Genomic DNA, 19,113 nt, shown 5'->3' with positions numbered 1-19,113 from the left:
ACCTAGGTTCCTTCGGGGTCTTTTGTGACTGAGTACCAGCCGATGTGTCTCGTATTGAGACGAATGAGTCTGGGGGTGGCGTTTTCTCTCTGGGTTGTGTGGATGCCATCCTGTCCCTTAGTTCTTGTCAGCTGATCAAGGATCCTGACAGCAGAACAGGTCTTAGGGACAGTTTGGCCCGAACCCAATGTTCATAGATGAGGAAGCTGGGGCTCAGTGCCACTTAGGGCCACGGGTGAGCAGTGAGGGTTGCATGTGTAATACGTTGACAAATCAAGTATAAAAAATGAAGGCCAGGAAATAGAGAAAGTTGCGGAGATTGCTTTTGGCCCAGAGTTCCTCTTTTTTTACCTGGAGTTTCACATTTATATCTGGGTCATGTTTTTGAATAATTGCCAGACTCTAAGATGAATGCAGAGTGGAGATAATGGAATTCTTGTTTATTATCAAATAAATTATCTGAAAGGGTCAGGTACATGTTAAGGGGCTGTTACAGCTTCCTGTAGCTTCATGGAAGAAAAGCACAGCGTATCCAGTGCGAGCGGTCCGATGGACTTTGTCACCTACATTCCCGGTGCCTTGCAGATCCCGAGTTCTTTGTGCCATTTGCCAACACACGATTTTTTCCAAGAGATGATTTCTTTAGAGGTCAAGAAGGGGTCTCTGATAAGGGGATGAAATTACTAGCTGGATGAGCCTGGGCCTGTGTTGTGCAAGAAAGGTGTTCCATGACCAGACCGCAAACACACTCCTTGATTAGCCTGCGGTTGGGTTTGTTGTTTTCTTCCTCAGTCTCAGGAAGGACCCCCGGCTGCCCAGTCCAGCCCAGCCCAGCCCTTGCTGACCCCTGGGCATGTCCGTGTCCCCTCCGTAGAGCCTCGCCTGCCTCCGCTTCCCACTATGGTTTCTTGTTGCCATGGAGATACCGTACTGTTCCAGGAGGTTCTCCGGGGTCCTTAGTTTTTCACCTTTCCTGTGACACCTTATGTGGACAGTGTGTTACAGTTTTCAGAGCGGCCTCCCGTGGTCACCATATCTCTGAGTGCCTGTGTAGGGCTGGCCATGCCCTGTGCAGCCAGAGACTGTGAGCAGAGGTCACGTCCACAGAGTTCTGCAAGCCACAGAATTTTCAGAACTTCACGGCTAAAGCAGCTCCTTTTCACAACTACTCTGTGGAGCAGAAGAGACAGATGTGTTTCTGTTTTACTGTGATGGATGCCGAGGCTGAGAGGGTGGGGGACTTCAGGTCAGAGGGCGCTCGGTGGGCGAGGTGTGGGCTTGCGGTCAGGTGGCCACCATTTCCTTCTCCTGTGAGCCTGGGCGGGTGTCCTGACTCAGTGTGCCCCTGTGTTCTTGTCTGTGTGCACACGGGGGGTGATGATGAACCTGGTTCCCGGGGTCCTGGTGGGGCTCCGTTGAGAAATGCTCACAAACCTGGTGCCGCAGTAAACTCTCGCGGTGCGAGCTGCTGTTGCCTTAGTGGGCAGGGCTCACCCAGAATGTGGCACCGCACGTGTTCGGGGGACTTTTCACTCAAACACACGCAGAAGAGTGCACGGGGTGTAAGTTACACCGACAGCTGGCTGCATGTTCGCACGTGGAGCAGAGCTCTGCAGCCAGACCGCACCTGGAGCAGCCACACTGAGTGTGCCCCGGGAGGCACCCGGTGCCCCTTGCAGTCACTCCGCTATCCCCGTGCTGGCCTCTGACACCACAGGTCACTTTTCCCCAGTTTTGAGCTTACATAGGTGAAATCACTCACACTTTTGGGTCTGGCTTCTTAACATTGCACGCTCTTAGTGTAGAGCGTTTCTCAAAGCACAGACTTAACATGCAAACTCGGATTTGGACCCCAGTTCTGTTATTTACTGCCATGCGCCCTCAGGTGAATTTCGTGACCTCCAGTCCTGGGAGGTACCATCTTTTCAATAGGAATAACGAGGATATTAAATTGTAATTAGCTAGCGTACAGCAAGCAGCTAGCCGATCACAGACACATAATTAAACGTTCAGTAGAGTTTGCCTATTTTTAGGTATGAGCCAGTATTGTCTTGGTGAGATTGGGCTCCATCTTGTCATGCTGACTGTTACCCTGGGTTTAATCTTTCAGAATACCCACCCCATATTTTCCCTCAGTTGGGAGTGTGTGGTTAGTTTCCTGTGGAACACAGAGGCTGCCTGTCCTATCCAAATAATGACGGACACAGACCAGGTACGTGTGCTGTTGCGGGACGTCTCACTGAGCTAGCTCTGGACCTTCCCACCTGGGGGTCCCGGCTCTGCACTCAACCCTTCCCTCATGCTTCCAAGTCTGTTACTGGTGTCACCTTTCCTGCACGTTGACAGCAGGCCTCTGGGAGTCATCCTGCATTGCTCTCCCCTACTCCAGCTCCCAGATGCTGGGCTGAGAACCAGACCCTCAGCTTTACTCGCCGTTGACCGCAGATTTCTCCCTTTTTCTCCATTCCCCTGTCCCTTTGATGGCGCAGTGGCATCCTGGTGAACCCCCACTGCAGAGAAGTGAGTGGTTATCACATCACTCCAACACCTGAAACATACCGAGGCCCCGTTGTCTATAGGATCTGGCCCATCTGTTTCAGTGTGATGCTCGAAGTTTTAAAACTCCGATCCTAGCCCTGCGACGGCCATTTCTTCTGTGCGCCTGTTGCCATCCTGGCGTATCCTGCTCTTTGGTTGCGGCTTGTGCTCTTGCCCTCGGGCGAGCGCTCTCCTGTAGAGCACAGCAGCAAGCTGCTCTGTGCTGTGTTTTCTGACTCTGAAGGGAGACTTGTGGTTTCCACAGCCCTGGGTGTTTTCTTCATGGTGGGACTGATTTCTCTCCCTCCCCTTTTAAAATCTCTGCTTTGACAGCAGAGCCCAGGTTCACATAAACGAATGTTCCCAGCCAGGGTCCTGGGCTCATGAGCCTGGGGAAGGCGGGGATGGTAGGGTGCTGCACTCGGTCCTCAGCCATACTTTCCGGGGTTGGGGCTGCTCCTTTCCCTGAATCTGGGGGACTGCGCAGAGACAGACATCGGGGAGTGGAAGGTTTGTGACGTCTCCTAAAAGAGAAGGGAAGGTGAAGTACCTCGTCATGCCTGCCATCACCGTTGCCTTTAAGTGAATAAGTGGGATGGAAAACAGAACACTTAAACTAACCTTTTAAGTTTTTTTTTGTTTATTTTTGCTTTTTTTAATTCCTTACGTGTTGCTCATGGTTTCCACCTCACTTTTCCCTTGGGGTCAGCATTGCTCTTCTCACCCAGGTAAATATTGTAGCCCTAAGAGCTTTCAGGTAAGTTTAATATTTCTGAGCCCAGTTTCACACTCGGGCAGACAGCAGGGGCCATGTCTGAAGGGGCTGGTGAGTACGCAGGGGGCTGCTTTTCTGATAGGGGATTAAAGTCAGTGCGAAGCGCATGTTTTGTGAGGACCATACACGCAGGCTTTGGAGGTGCTCTGTATTTGCTGAGTTCCTGTGTCTCTTTCCCCCGTTGCTCCTGCAGGCCTGTTCTATAAGGGACCCAAACAGTGGCTTTGTGTTTGATCTTAACCCACTGAACAGTTCTCAAGGATACGTGGTTTCAGGAATTGGGAAGACTTTTCTGGTAAGAGTTATGTGATGAATTTCCAGTTTGCTTGGAAACAAGGAGAGTGTGCACTGAAGTCACCTGCAGCTGGTGCTGGGGTGACATGTGAGGGGCCATTTTTCTGAAAATAAATTATCCCTGATCTGTTGCTGTGTGTCTAGAGCAGTGTCCTGGGCCAGCAGCGTCGGTGTCACCCGGAATTGGTTAGAAATATGAATTCTTGTGGGGTGGGTCTATCAGTTTGTTTTTAACATACCCCCTGGAGTCTGAGAACCACTAGTCACGAGGAAATGGTGCTTACCTAATCCTAGAAAAGGGAAATGACCTGGGTGGCTGTGTTCTAGAATCTTCTGTGAGCACTTCCTTCACTGATAGCTCTGACGGAAGGAGAAAATAACCTTTGAAAATAGAAGTTGGAATAAGAACGTCTTCTGTAGATCTGATCCCGAGGGGAACTTTGTAGGTACACCTCATGCGGGAGAGCATACAGCTTGTTCCACAGCCCCAGAGAACACCCGGACAGGGTTTGTCCCTCAGTAGCACTTGGGCTGGTCCTCCACCCACCCCCAACCCCCAACCCCCAACCCCCAAATTGCTAGTATGGAGTTTGGTTTATAGTAGGTTTATAATAGGCGAGAGTGTGTGTGGCCACATGTGAGAGTGAGGGGCAGACAAGAACGTTGTTGACCCACATAGAGGAAGTGCTGGAAGATGCTAACCCTTATAAAGAACATGCTAGAAGCAGGCCAGACAGTCTCTGCCTTGGTGCACCAGCTGGGGCGTCAGAAGGTGTGTCGAGTCTCCTGGGCGACGGCCCAGCCAGCGTGGTGCCATCTGCTTAGGACACCGCCACCTGCCAGCTGGGTCCCTGGCTTTGCACCCTCCCCCCTGGTCCTACCGGGCTCAGCTGCCCCACATACCCCAGTGGCCTCCCCACACTGCTGAAGCTGCCGAGTGAGGCATCTCCGGTGGTGCCTGAACACCCCCAATCGGAGGGTCCTGCAAATGCGGGCAGCCAGGATGGCCAGTGCCCGCAGCACAGAAAGTAAGCGCGGGCTTCTCTTGGCTCTGTTGTTAATTTACAGACACGATTGTGAAAGAAGGAAAGGGAACCTGCCCCAGAATTTCATCCCCAAGGCCTCCTGCACACAGCCCACATGGCCGCTGAGCACCTGCGTGGGGTGTGGTGCTAGCTGCCCGTTTCCTGAGTAGGAAACTGCGGGTTTTAAGAAAAGCGCTTCTGTATGTAGCCCTTGACTGTGTACACACTGTCCGTGAGCGCTTAGCAGACGTGGAGGTCTTTCCTTTTCGTGTCTTCATACCACGGAGCATATTCAGCCTCACTGTCACGACAGAGCGATACCAACATCTTTGAGGAAGGCAGGGGTGTCCCCTCAGAGATACTGGTAATTGGCATTTCAACCACAGATGCCTTCGCTAACATCGACAACGGTGTAAAATTCTGCTCTGCGTGTGTTCCCTCCGTTATGGGTGGTGCGTGGTTATATGCAGCGAATCCCTTGCGTTTAGAGATACCGGGCTGTGTAAATAAACGTGATTATTATTCTTGAGAAGGAACTTATGGGCATTGTCATTTTGGACTTTAGATGTTGCATAATGTACTAGGTTTAGGGTTTAACCGCCTGAACGTGTAGGTTAGTAACTTGAATACCATCTAGTTAGTCTGGCAAGGTTTGCATTGCTAGGGCTCTGGTTTGTGGCAAGTTGTGTGGCCAAAGTTAATGTGTATGGTTCTTGCTATCTGGTCTACAGTTGAACGTGTGTGGCACAGTGCCAGTCTGTGGGACCTTCGATGGAAAACCAGCCTCTGGCTGTGAGGCGGAAACTCAGACAGAGGAGCTAAGAAATCTGAAGCCAGAAAGGCTGGTCGGACTCGAGAAAAGCCTCCAGCTGTCCACTGAGGGCTTTGTAACTCTAACCTACAAAGGGCCTCTTTCCCCTGCCACAGGTGAGCTCAGAACCACGTTGTTTTGCAGCTGACAAGTGTCCTGGTGGCTCCGTGACTGACTGTGAACCTTCTGAGCATGTCCCACGAGCAACCTGCAGTCCCACCACCGCCCTCCTGCCTCCGGGCCGCGGCTATGCACTCTGCCAGGCCCCAATGTGCGGTCCTGTAACTAGCGGGGTTGCGCTCTGGGCTCTCCTTCTGCCTGCCCTGTCCCCCAGCCTCCTCACGTTCGGCCCCTCAGGTGGTGCTTGGACGTAAAACTTTGTGACCTCAGGCTTGTTAACCTCTTCGCTTCAGTTCTCTCCCGTACAGAACCCGGATGATGGCATTACCTGCCGCCCCTGTGGACTGCTGCAGGTCCTTTGTGCTGTGCCACCCTGGCCCTGCACACCAACCATGTCGGGCCCCCTGGCTGCAGGACCCTTCGGTGGTCTTCCTGCCCCCCTCCCCCTGGTATTCTGTGTTCAGATCACATCATATGCGCCCGGAGTAGAAGCCAGTGCTGTCACAGTGGTTGGGGTGACAGGATCCCCCCACTCCTCGCTCCATCCTGCTCACCTCCTGAAACCATCCGGGCCCCCTCTCACCCGCCCTCCCCTCCTGAGCCTTTGTCCTCTATCTTGCCCCTGCCCGTCATGCTCTTTCCTCAAGGTGGTCCCGTGGTCCCTTTTTTCTCCTTCCTCTGCTGTTGGCTCATGTCATTTTCTCAGTGAGGCCGGCTGCTGTATTTAACACGCACACCACCTTGGGGTTTCCTCTGCCTGGGCCTGCTGCTTTTTCCTTCCTTGCACTTCTCGCTGTCTTGTGTGCCCTAGACTACATGTCACGTGCTCAGTGTGGGGGCTGCTGGACTGGGACGTGAGCTCCTAGGAGGGGGGGCAAGGGTTTCTTCTGTTTCTCCCACTCCTGTGTATACTAGGAACTTAGTATTGTCCAGTAAGCCAGTGATGTTAGCTCATGTGCGGGTTGAGGAATGGATGCTGTGTTTGCCTGTTTTCTGGAATATCAGGACAGAGGACGTTAGGCTCACCCTGTAAGCCCGTGGTTATGTGGGTCACTGTTGCCGTGAGGGTGGCCGCTCAGCCGTTGACATCAGGCCCTGTGAAACAGACCCAGCGCTGTGGTGTCGTCGTTTTAAAGGGTGACTGTGAGGTTTGTTCCCAGTGGCAGCTGCTGCTCTGTCTCTTAAAGTCTGGCCTCCTTGTTCCGCAGGGACTGCTGATGCCTTTGTCATTCGCTTTGTTTGCAACGATGACGTTTTCCCAGGAAACCCCAAATTCCTGCATCAGGACATTGACTCTGGCCTGGGGATCCGAAACACTTTCTTTGAGTTTGAGACTGCACTGGTCTGCGTCCCTTCCCCAGTGGATTGCCAGGTCACGGGTAAGGCTGAGAGGCCTGGGCTTAGGAGGCCGGTCGAGGGTGTGCGTGTGTGTGCGCGTGAGTGTGTGGTGTGCTTTGTTTTATAGGCAGCACATTCGTCTTATGTGCCTCTTTGATCCTTATGCTCAAGATGTTTCTCTTGGTGAGAATCTGGATGTATAATTAAGGGTTTTAATCTATATTTTGGAATCAGAAACTGCTTAAGAACAGAAGAAAACTCAGGGGAAAGAAATATGATCAGGTCTTATTCGAGGAACTAAAAGAAAGGCTGTAAAGCTCTGTAAGGCACACCCCGAGCGCTGAGCAGTGCCCGCAGGCTGCCCCGTGCTCTGCACCTGCACGTCAGTGGTCCTCCTTGCAGAGGGCAGCCTCGAGGGGCAGAGCGAGTGTACGTGTCTGTAGGAAAAGCCTCTGAGCTTCCGGTGGGTCTCCTGATTTCTTAGTAGTGAATGTCAAGCTCGTGCATCGTGGGTCTTCAGTCAGGGTGATAAAGGTGGCGCTCTAGCGTTAGCCGGAAAGCAGGGCTGGCTGGAGTGTTTCCGTGTATTTCAGATGTCGCTGGAAATGAGTACGACCTGAGTGGCTTAAGCAGAGTCAGGAAGCCCTGGACTGCTGTGGACACCTCGGCTGATGGAAGAAAGAGAACTTTCTATTTGAGTGTTTGCAATCCTCTCCCTTATATTCCTGGATGCCACAGTGAGTTGAGAGCATTTGACTCGAGTTCTGTCTATCTGCCTTCCTCCTATCCCCCACCCCAGACAAACTCCTGGCTCTTGCAGGCAGCGCAGTGGGGTCCTGCCTGGTGTCAGAAGACAACAGCTGGAACCTGGGTGTGGTGCAGATCAGCCCTCAGGCTGCAGCGAACGGGTCCCTGAGTATTGTCTATGTCAACGGTGACAAGTGCGGCAACCAGCGCTTCTCCACCAGGATCACGCTCGAGTGTGCTCAGACCTCGGTGCGTGAGCTGATGAACCACGGGCGTCCTGCCTGTCGAAGCTTCCATTCCTTGCTTCCCTTCAGTCTCTCAGTCTTCTCTCTGAGTTCAGACCTGCCTGTGTTTTCATGGGTTTTCGGCCTTCAGTAGCACTTGACTAGATTTTCCTCCAGGTCGTACATGTTTAATAAGTGCCTTGTGTTTTTCCTCGTGGAGATCGAAAGTTGGATATTAATTGTGTCTGTCTTTTTGACTGACTTTTTAAAAAAGATGAAAACATAAGTTGTTGGTTTTTATTATAGGGATCCCCAACATTTCAGCTTCTGGATGATTGTGAGTATGTGTTTGTCTGGAGAACGGTGGAAGCCTGTCCCGTCATCAGAGTGGAAGGTAAGACCTGGGGCCCAGCCCACTAATAGCTGTAAACAGATGAAATAGCAGACGTTACAAACAGCATCCTAGATGCAAAACCCTATCATAATGGCCACATGCATGATCATGAGATGCTAAATAGTGGAGGGATAATTTCTTATCCGTGGGTTTTGACTTCAGTGCGCGGCTAACCTGGCCAGTGACATCCTCCTGACCTGCCTGGAGTGATGATGGGCTGTTGCCTTCTCACATTTAAGAATCTTAACTTGGGGTTTTGATTGGTTAAGTGGATCTTTGTCCTGTAACCTCAGCTTTTCTAGAAGACTGTCTGATAGGCAATTGGTACTGTGTACGAGCACACAGATAATGTGGAAATGGCGTTTAATGCTTATTTTAAGTCAGTACTCACCTGATTAAAAATTGGAAGACTTTTTTTGCCCGAGGGTGTGAGTGTAGGCAGGATCACAGTTGCCCTTCATTTCTGTGTGTTCTTGAAGGAGACAACTGTGAGGTGAAGGACCCAAGGCACGGCAACTTGTACGACCTGAAGCCACTGGCCGTCAATGACACCATTGTGAGTGCCGGCGAATACACCTATTACTTCCGGGTCTGTGGCAAGCTGTCCTCAGAGGTCTGCTCCACTAACGACAGGTCCAAAGTGATCTCATCCTGTCAGGAGAAGCGCGGACCCGAAGGATTTCAAAAAGTGGCAGGTACCATGGGTTTTCTCCTGCTCTTGTGCAAGAATGGGATTACATATTCAGTTGTTACACTGAAGGATGACCTCTTTCTAGAGTATGAAGAAAGCTATGTTCTGGTGAAATATTAATGATGCTTCTGATTTCACTTGATTTTCTTAAGCAGAATGCAAACTGACAGATGTTGTTAGAGCTTATTCTGTTTGTTCTTAGCAATTCCAGTTACTGATTCTTTATTGCAACCAGGGGCACACTGAAGTAGCCAGTAATGGGTGTTCTGAGGTAGGACTTTCTAGAGTTGAGTCAGAGGGGAGGCATCTAGGACAGGCTGTGGCTGTAAACTTACAGGTTGGTCATCATGCTGTCTTAGCGGCTGGGCAAGTGATACTACGTTTAAGAACTTTTAAAGATTTTATTTTAGAGAAAGAGGGCACGTGTGCACAAGGGGGGGATGGGCAGAGGCAGAGGGAGAGGAGCTCAAGCAGTCTCCTCCAGGCGCCCCTAAGTTTAAGAACTTTCAAAAAGAAGTAGCTGACGTGACAAGTGTATGAGCAACCCCCAGGGGCCATCGTCTTATATGACGAGGCTGGAGAGCGGCTGCTCCTCGTTGTTCCCACCGTTAGTCCGTAACCTTGGGCAGAAGGAGGCCTGGTTTTATTTTGCCTGCAGGGAGCTGGTGCCAGCATCTGGGGGCCAGGCACACCTGCTCTCGCAGCCGTTCATGCGGGGCACATGACGTGACGTGTCTGTGAGGGTAAGCATGGCGGCACCCATCTTTATTTTAATCAGGTTCTTTCTGAACAGGTCTCCTTACTCAGAAGCTGACATACGAGAATGGCTTGTTGAAGATGAACTACACGGGAGGGGACACTTGCCATAAGGTGTACCAGCGCTCCACGACCATCTTCTTCTACTGTGACCGTAGCACCCAGAGGGTGAGTGTGCTCACAGCCCGCGGGGATGTCTGCCTGGCCGGGAGCCACTGCTCCGCACTCCGGCTGCTCTGTCTGCTCTGGAGTTTCGAAATCCCCTGGGGAGCTTAGTTTAAATGCACCAGTTACAGAAGGTATGTCGAAACCTTGATCAGTGTGTATGGATTTTAATGAACATAACTGTCTTCTACTGTATTCATTCCTAAGATCTAAAGTACAATAAACCAACTGAAGTTTCCCCTCTGACTTATCGGTCTCTCTTCCCTTCTCCAGCCGGTATTTCTCAGGGAGACTTCAGATTGTTCCTACTTGTTCGAGTGGCGGACACAGTATGCCTGTGCGCCTTTTGACGTGACCGAGTGCTCATTCAAGTAAGTGGGCTCCATCTGCTGACTCTCTTGCATGGAGGAACTTGGCACAGCTTTGCTTTAATGATTAGTGGTTGGGGGACAGGAGGTTAGGTTGGGGGGTTTCTCTAAGCCTTCGTCCCTTCATATTCAGATGAGGAGTTAGACTAGGTTAACTCCCAAATCCTTCACAACTTCGGGTTTCGGTGATGATTTTGTGTTAAGATGCATACAGGGAGCTGATTGCAGTTGGAACAGAAAACCTTGCATGATTCACAGGTCACCTGGCCTCCACTCCACCCTTGCACGCCGCTTGTGTCTGGGGACACGAGTGAAGAAGGTGTGGAGAGGCTGAGGGGCTGGGGTGTTGGAGATGGTGTGGGGGAGGTGGCCCCCAGACTGCAGGTTTTCAGGGGCTGTCGGTGGTTCTTTTGATCTCTGTCACCTGTGGCTCCTGGAATTGGGTGGCTGGCAGCTCTTGAGGTAAGGCAGGTCTTTACCGTGTATGGATGCCGGCAGAGCTGCCCGTGGAACTATGACAAGATAGGCATCATGTATCCCATCCCTGGAGGTTTTGTCTGTGGTTCGGAATGGTTCAAGGACACGTTCTCTCTTCTGCTGTGTTACAGCATTCAGTCCTGGGGGAAAGTATAGTCACTTCCGTGTTTTTCTTCCTTCCTGCTCTCTTTGGTTGTGTTCTCTCCTTTTATTTAGGTAAAGTAATAATTCTTTAAGTTTTAGTAACATATGGAAAAGCACACGTTCAGGAATCTGTGTTTAGTGACGTTGAATCATAATTTGTCTTGTGACATTTCTTTTTCCAGCTAACGCTTCGTGAGCGTTTTTATGTGAAACAAATTCATTTCGCATTGCTAACGGGTGTGCACGATCCTTCCGAGTAGATGGCCCTGATTGACTTAGCCGTTCTCTTATTGCCATTTGAGACTGTCTTCTGCTTTCTGAGATTTGTGTACAAAGGGTCTTATTTTTATATTTTTATACATAAAGCATTTCCTGCCAAATATTTTTATGCCCCGTTTTTAAAAGAATTAATGAAGTCAAAATGGAATAATCAGTTAAAATGGAAGTTTACACATGCGTATTGTAATAAATTCATGGGAGTACAAAAATGTGTACAATGAGGTCACCTTGTCGGTAAGGTTTTCTCTGACCACTCCGTCTAAAATCTCAACCTCCCCGCCCCACCCAGCCCCAGACTTCATATCTCCCTTCCCTGCCTTTTTTCCTCTTCAGCTTTAATCGCTCTCTGACATACTGTATACTTAAAAAAACTTGTATCCTGTGTATGGTGTTTTCCTTCTCCTGGTAATTTCTGTAAATTTCATAAAATGGGTGATTTGTATCTTTCTGGTTCAGTATAATACCCTCAGCTTAGCACATAGTTTTTGAACGAATGAATGCTTTCCATTCTCCTCCTCTCTGCTGAGACCTCGTGAGGTGGTGTCCATGACTGCACCTCTGTCTTCACCTGGACCTGGTGCTCCTCGGGGACAGACGTGTGTCTTGCTCACCATTAGCCCTGCACCTGCTGTGGGCTTGGCTCTCAGTGACAGCTGTCTGTGGGATTTGTGTGGTAGGTAACCTTGACAGCAGACGTGGTGACACGAGTTCGTTTTTATTCCAGGGGCCGCAGTCACCTCGGGCTTGGACATGGGGGGCTGCTCCCGAGAGTGCTCTGTGCTGCGAGCGCTCCTCATGGCCCGCTGTTCGCCTTTGTCCTCTCACTGGCCCGAGCACAGGAGCGCTTCCGTTGCAGGCCTGGTCTTTGCTCTTTTTTAGATTAATACATGATTTTGTTGAAGCAAGTCTTGAAGTTTCCTGAGCTCAGGTTCTGATTCCTACTGGAGGTGGTGCTGAGGTCCAGTCTGAAGTTCTGTCCCCGGGCAAAATCTGAGGCCAAGGATGTTGGGCACAGACCACGCCTTAACCGTTGAGCCTTTCTAGTGCTTGGTGTCCACCCGGAGTACAGGTGAGCCTAACTGCAGTGTTCTCTTCCGTCCAGAGACGCAGCTGGCAATACCTTCGACCTCTCGTCCCTGGCAAGGTACAGCGACAACTGGGAAGCCATCACGAGGACAGGAGCCACCGAGCACTACCTCATCAATGTTTGCAAGTCTCTGTCTCCCCAGGCTGGCTCTGGTGAGAGAGGACTCTTGGCGGGCTGATGGCTTGTAGTCAGTTTGGGGGAAGATCAAGTAGGAACAGGGTTCTATGAAGGTGCTTTTTGGCCATGAATTATTTAAGGGTCTCATGACTGATCCCTGGAATGGTCTAGCAGAAGTCCTTGTTGAAGGCTCTGTTGGGAACACAGTTGGAAGTGGGTGGAGGGAATCATGGTGGTAGGTGATTCTTTGCAGGGTAGGCGACACAGGGAGTGAAACAGAGCACATGCCCTCTGTGTTTACAGAGAGTAATGTGGGCAGGTGATCCTTTACATTTGAGGCCGTGGGCCCCCTTCCCCTCTTTCTGTGCTGGGAAGATCAGTGAGAGTGTGGTTCCTAATCCATGAGGTGGGACTAGTTCTTTACACAGGGCCGATAGCACAGACATTTTGGGGTCTGGGGAATCGGCAGAGTTCTCGGTAACTCTTAAAGATGGCATGTCAATGTGGGCCATTTAAAATGTCCTGTTGGCTTATCTAGGTATTTTAGCCTCAACGCATTTGGGGTCCAGAAATAATTCAGGCTATGAAACCTTGGATTCTCCCCGCACCCCATGCCTACCCCCATTCTCTCTGTGGTAAAACGGTGTTTAACTGAGAAGTCCTGTGGCATCATTGTCAGCTCATGTGAAAGAAATAGCAGATGTTTTGGAGTGACTGTTAGAATCAAGTATATAGCACGTCTGACATTACTTGCCAGATAAATTCTAGGCTGGAAACTCAGCGAAGGTAACTCTTCACCGTGTCTCCTCTCACAGAGCCGTGCCCTCCGGAAGCGGCCGCGTGTCTCTTAAGCGGCTCCAAGCCTGTGAACCTCGGCAGGGTGAGGGAGGGGCCGCAGTGGAGAGATGGCGCCACTGTCCTGAAGTATGTTGATGGTGACTTGTGTCCAGACCAGATTCGGAAAAAGTCAACCACCATCCGCTTCACCTGTAGCGAGAGCCAAGTCGTAAGTGACACAGCTTCCTCCGTCCCCTACGCGGCAGCTCTGGGCCAGTTCGGACCCCGGGGCCAGTGAGACGGTCCTACTTTCCCCGGGATGTGAGTGGCCGATGCGATGCTCAGGACGCCCTGGCACAACAGCGGAGCCAGCAGTACCACCTCAGCCCTGCAGCTCGCGGGCACCTCCCTCTCTTCTCTGGCTCCTGGGCGTCTGACCTGGCAATTCTAGTCTCAGGATTAGTTGGTTCTCCTTCAAGTTTGGTCCCCTGAAGATCTGCCAAAGACTGTAGAGCAAACGTATTTGACAGCCTGCCCTTTGCCCTCACGGATGCGGCTTGAGAGAAGCCGGAGGTTAGAGCAGGTGCAGGCTGCTCTTTACTTCCTCGCTTGATTACGTAACAGCGCTAAGCTGTTTACCCATGAGTAACACGAGCTATTCCCGTCTTGCCAAATCATGGTGAGGTTTCGAGAGAAGTGGTGGGAGGTGTGGGCATCTCTGCTGGTGTGTGGTTGCTGCATGGTCAGTGGGGGATTGTCTCATTTCTGTGGTCCATGCCTCTCTTTAAGGGTTGGTATGGAACTGAATGAATGGTTTCCCTGGACTGTTTTTTCCCACAGGAACATCTGCACATGTGAGATGAAGGTGAAGCTCCATGTGCTATTAAAAATTAGGGTTGTTGCTAATTTTAGGAGTAAGGTCAAGCTGGACCGCCCACTCAGTGTTCTAGGGCAGAGCGCCCGCTGCCTCCAGCTGTGTTTAGCCAGCAGCGGTAGGAGGAGCAATGGGAGCTTGCGGTCTGCCCTCTTGACAGGAGTCGCAGCTGGGGCTTCCTCCTTGGGAAGCTGTGCAGAGGCTTAGCCTAGACCTGAGCTGCTGGGGACTGGACACCAGGGCTCGAAAGACTTCCTAGCTCCTCTGTAACTGGCGGAGGGTCGTGGCAGAGGAAGAAAGAGCTGATGGACGTGGGAGGAAACGCGAGGGTGGTGTGTGAGGGGCTCTGCACTGTGGGGCCCAGGAGGCTAGGGGCAAAGCTGTACGGGGTCATCTGGAAAGGAGGTACTTCTGAACCATCTCAGCAGCTCTGGTGGACAGGAAGCGTGGGGATATACGGAGTGCGCCTTAGCCAGTGCAAGTGAAGGACAGGTAGAATAAACGACGAGTTGTCTGGGTGGGGCTGTTTTGTCTATAATAACAGATTTAAGTTCCTTTGCTTTTCAGAGTATTATTAGCTTTTCACTCTTTCCTGACTCACCAGAGCCTTTGAGCCTCCTTCCTCACCGTGTCCCCTGCCTGTCTTTCCCTAGCGTAGCTGTAGGAAAATCTCCATGGTCCCCCACGTCTGTCTCACCCTGCGTGTGTTAAAGCCCTAGTGCAATCCCAGGAAGATCTTGACCCTTTGCTTTCCTAAGTCGGCCCTCAGTCCATAAAGACATTGACAAAAATTCCATGTGGTGGTGCAGAGAAGCTCCCACTTGATGTAAGCTGATGTTTCACAGAAATCGTGCCCTGTTGGCAACACTCTGTCCTTCGCTCGTAGAACTCCAGGCCCATGTTCATCAGTGCGGTGGAAGACTGTGAGTACACCTTCTCCTGGCCCACGCCAGCCGCCTGTCCTGTGAGGAGCAATGTGCACGACAACTGCCAAGTCACCAACCCTGCCACAGGTGAGGGACACTGCCAGTCACTGACACCCACAGTGAGGACACTGCCAGTCACCAGTACCTCATGGTGAGGGACCTAACATGAAACTGGGGAGCAAGACACACTGGGGCAGCAGCATTCTGGCCACATGGGTGCATGTTGGCCTCCTGTCTTGGCACTACCCAGTTGTGTTTACTAGGACTTCTCCTTCGGTGGGGAAGAGATTGATCCATGTCCTTGCGAGCCTTGCTGTCCATAGCTCCTGCTTCCGAGGGTGCCGGTCACACCAGCTGTAGGCTTGCAGAGTTGCTTAGAGTCCGTCTCCGTGTTAACCTACCAGTGCTCATGTGGGGGCAGCTGGGAGACCTCGACTGAACGTGCTGGAGACCCAGCAGGCTGTAGCTGGCATCCCTTGGCAGTGGGAGGGATGCCATCAGGCCCTCGTGGATCCCGCGAGTTCTAGAGGCTGCGGTGGCCCAGCCCCGGGAGGAGGAGGACACTATGAGCCCTGTCTTCTGAGGAAAGATGAGCTATCGTATAAATTTGGAGACTGCAGCCTCATGATATAGACTAGCTGGCCAGGAGCATTTTTAGGGCCAGGTCAGTGAATGAGCAAGTTGGGGGACTCATGGCAGGAAGTCACAAGTCCCGATGGCCAGCGTGGTCCGCGTGCGAGCCTGCTGGCGTCACCGTGTATCCGTCCCCTCCCCCCTTGCAGGACATCTGTTTGATCTGAGCTCTTTAAGTGGCAGAGCTGGACACACAGCTGCTTACAGCGAGAAGGGGCTCGTGTACATCAGCGTCTGTGACGACAACGAAAACTGCTCCCCTGGCGTAGGTGAGTGCTGTGGTTTCCTGTCTGTCGCCTGGCTGTCCCGCCTCCAAGGCCGTCCCCAGCCTCCGTGTTCCTGTGGCAAAAGAGAGGAGTAGATCTGAAGATTGATCACCTTCTCTGCTGTAACATCTCGCTCATGCGGGGGAAACACGTGGTCATGTGACAGAATGGTTGATGCAGGACACTTGCTGAAACCACACTGGACACTCAGCATGACAAGTGTTAGCTCTGGATTTGCAGAAAGCAGTCCTCAGAAAGCTGGTTATCTGAGTCCATAATTGTGTTTTTCCTCTCCCGTCACGTTCGGTACAGGGGCCTGCTTCGGGCAGACCAGGATCAGCGTGGGCAAGGCGAACAAGAGGCTGACTTACGTGGACCAGGTCTTACAGCTGGTGTATGAGGACGGATCCCCCTGTCCGTCCAAATCCGGTCTGACCTACAAGAGTGTGATCAGCTTTGTGTGCAGGCCTGAGGCCGGGCCCACCAACAGGCCCATGCTCATCTCTCTCGACAAGCAGACATGCACGCTCTTCTTTTCCTGGCACACGCCTCTGGCCTGCGAGCAGGTGGTGAGTCGGGCTGGGCCCATGTGGCCTCTGAGAAATGCCTCCCTGATGCCCGGGGGTCTCCATAGCCCAGGTGGGCCCTGGTTCGCGCACCAGCTTTCCTGCAGTTACTGTCCTCCGCTGCTCCCCCCAGAGGGTACCCGGCATGGCTTAGCCACCCGCGGTGGTCCCAACAGTGGGTCGGTATAAGTGCCCAAGCATTTGGGGACGTTGATCCATCTTTCGTGCTTTTTTTGTGCTGCTTTTAAATTCCTGGGGTGACTTAGTGGTGATGAGGAGAATGTTACTGTGGACTCCAGTGAGGTCGCCCCTGTCTAACAGACGGAGTGCTCTGTGAGGAATGGGAGCTCCATTATTGACCTGTCCCCGCTCATCCACCGCACGGGGGGCTACGAGGCGTATGACGAAAGTGAGGATGACACCTCCGACACAGGCCCTGACTTCTACATCAACATTTGCCAGCCGCTGAACCCAATGCACGGGGTGCCTTGTCCCGCGGGAGCGGCTGTGTGCAAGGTTCCCGTCGACGGTCCCCCCCATCGTAAGTACGGGAGATGCAAGGCGGAAACAAGTTTTATAAGACTTTGAACAACTGTCGTGTTGTGTGTCTTGCTCTCAGTGGAGGGTTACTCAAGCAGAAAGGGTGAAAGGAGCGGGGACTGTGTGTGTCCTGGGTCTAGGTGGGGAAGACATGTAAGGATTTGTGCGTTGAGCCAGAGGCTGATGACGGCAGCCAGAGGTCTCCGAGCTGTGGAAGAAAATGTGAACGTGTGTGAATAGGCAGACTTTCGGTGTCATGTTAGGATTCTCAAGGTTGACCCTGATCAGGAAACTTCCATGTAAAGTGGCAAGAAAGAACACTGATAAGAATTTGATTTCTTTCTTTGAAATGCATGTCTTGGGTAAAGAAAGTGCTTGGGAGATGCAAGTACTTTCTTTGGTAAATGAGTGATTCAGGGGCAAGAGCAGATCTGTTCATTGCTGAATACTCTGCTGTGGAAGTCTCGGACTCCTAGCACTTTTTAGTGCAGCTTTGGCTCTTTGAAAATTGTCTTCGTGAGTTATCTTCATGTTTTATCAAATCCTTGCTGTGCTTTATTATTTGAGGTGCATCTCAAAAGGGTCTATTTCTGTACTTCTATCCGTAGATGTTACACAGTCCTGTCTAAAGATTTGGAGATGTCCTTTTTTTTCTTTTTTAAGATTTTATTTGAGAGAGAGTACACGTGTGTGCATGTGCATGCATGAGCAGTGGGTGGGACAGAGGGAGAGGGAGAAGCAGACTCCCCGCTGAGCAGGGAGCCTGACTTGGGGCCCGATCCCAGGATCCCAGGATCATGACCTGAGCTGAAGGCAGACGCTTCATTGATTGAGCCACCCAGGCATCCCTAAAGATGTCCTTTTAAGAATGGGCGTTATCTGCAATGTTGGTGGGGAGAAACGTTGGGAGAGGGTGGGGAAGTTGGCCATGATACGAGTCTCACAAAGTCCTAGCTTCATGGGGAGCCCAGGGCCTGGGTGAACCACATCTTAGTAGGAAGCACTTCAGAGCCGTCCTCTGTGACCATGCAGTTGGGGACCCTGGATATGAGTCCCTTTCTGAGAGGTCAGATCTGCTCTGTTTTCCTGCCTGGCTTTCCTTTTTCAGATTTTAAAAATGGTAGCCAGTTCCCTACTTGGAGCAAGTGTTATGTCATCGTGGCGTGAACGTGCCCCACGGTGATGAACGAGAGCCCCTCGGCTCGCTCACTCACACTTAATCACACACACATACACCACTGTGGGCCATTCATCTTTCTTTTTTTCTTGGGTTCATTTGCTCAGAAATATCTACTGATCAGCCAGTGTGCATCAGATGCTGTGCTGAGCAATAAAACGGCATGGGAAGCAAGTGTGTGCCCTCCCAAGGATGTACCGAGGGGCACTGCCAAGGAAACCAAGCAGTCCCGGGGCAGAGCTGGGAGTGAGGTAGTGGGCCGGCGTGGGGGCAGATCCGTGGGCTCCTGCCGCGCACTGTCAGGTGATAGGAGACCATGCAGCATTCTTGATACTCCTGGAGAGAGAAGTTCCTATTGCCTGGATCTTTGAAAATTGACCATGATTGGAAATAGAATCCTATTGTTAGAAATTGTAGGCTCAAAACCGATGACCGCCGACAAACTAATCTTTCTGAGCAGCAGCTTTTATTGTCAAGACTTATCACGTGAGTTGCTGTTAACCTGGTTTCTTTAGATGCTGCCCATTTTCAAAACAGAGGAGGTATTATTTTTGCAGTTGTGTATTAGCCTGTGTTTGCCAACCCAAGGAGCAATTTCCTGAAACGCTGTTTGTTTTTTTCTTTGTTTAGGATATTGGCCGAGTCACAGGACCTCCAATACTCAACCCCATAGCTAATGAAGTTTATTTGAATTTTGAAAGTAGTACTCCTTGCTTAGCAGACAAGCATTTCAACTACACCTCACTGATCGCATTTCACTGCAGGAGAGGCGTGAGCATGGTAAGTGTGCACCTGTTCACAACCTGGGGGCTGACACCTGGCTTAGTGAGCAAGTTAAGGACGCTTGTATTGAAAATGGGTGCAGTTTTATGGTATATCAGGGGTGCATTGAAGAATTTAAAACCATTAATTTTTTTTAAAGATTTATTTGAGAGAGAGCACGAGAGAGAGAGCGCACGCGCACACGAGTGAGTGCACACACAAGCGGGGTAGGGACAAGGGGG

The 19,113-nt window shown here is 51.4% G+C and overlaps 1 protein-coding gene across 1 annotated transcript in view; it reads left to right on the top strand.

Moving 5' to 3' along the window:
* The window catches only part of IGF2R (insulin like growth factor 2 receptor), a 97,404-nt gene that overhangs the window by 59,078 nt on the left and 19,213 nt on the right, over positions 1–19,113 (top strand). Inside the window, exons 20-36 of the mRNA XM_057310911.1 lie at positions 2,111–2,212; positions 3,507–3,608; positions 5,364–5,559; positions 6,772–6,942; positions 7,495–7,638; positions 7,722–7,897; positions 8,179–8,266; positions 8,746–8,961; positions 9,751–9,881; positions 10,152–10,249; positions 12,249–12,385; positions 13,166–13,356; positions 14,888–15,014; positions 15,710–15,829; positions 16,139–16,395; positions 16,714–16,930; positions 18,738–18,889. Coding sequence (XP_057166894.1) covers positions 2,111–2,212; positions 3,507–3,608; positions 5,364–5,559; positions 6,772–6,942; positions 7,495–7,638; positions 7,722–7,897; positions 8,179–8,266; positions 8,746–8,961; positions 9,751–9,881; positions 10,152–10,249; positions 12,249–12,385; positions 13,166–13,356; positions 14,888–15,014; positions 15,710–15,829; positions 16,139–16,395; positions 16,714–16,930; positions 18,738–18,889 — 2,625 coding nt within the window. The remainder of the gene's footprint in view (positions 1–2,110; positions 2,213–3,506; positions 3,609–5,363; positions 5,560–6,771; positions 6,943–7,494; positions 7,639–7,721; positions 7,898–8,178; positions 8,267–8,745; positions 8,962–9,750; positions 9,882–10,151; positions 10,250–12,248; positions 12,386–13,165; positions 13,357–14,887; positions 15,015–15,709; positions 15,830–16,138; positions 16,396–16,713; positions 16,931–18,737; positions 18,890–19,113) is intronic.

This window comes from Ursus arctos, unplaced genomic scaffold (assembly GCF_023065955.2).
Source record: "Ursus arctos isolate Adak ecotype North America unplaced genomic scaffold, UrsArc2.0 scaffold_13, whole genome shotgun sequence".
NCBI lineage: Eukaryota > Metazoa > Chordata > Mammalia > Carnivora > Ursidae > Ursus > Ursus arctos.
Note: the sequence above shows the minus strand (reverse complement) of the source record. Positions and strands in the feature narration are given on the sequence as shown.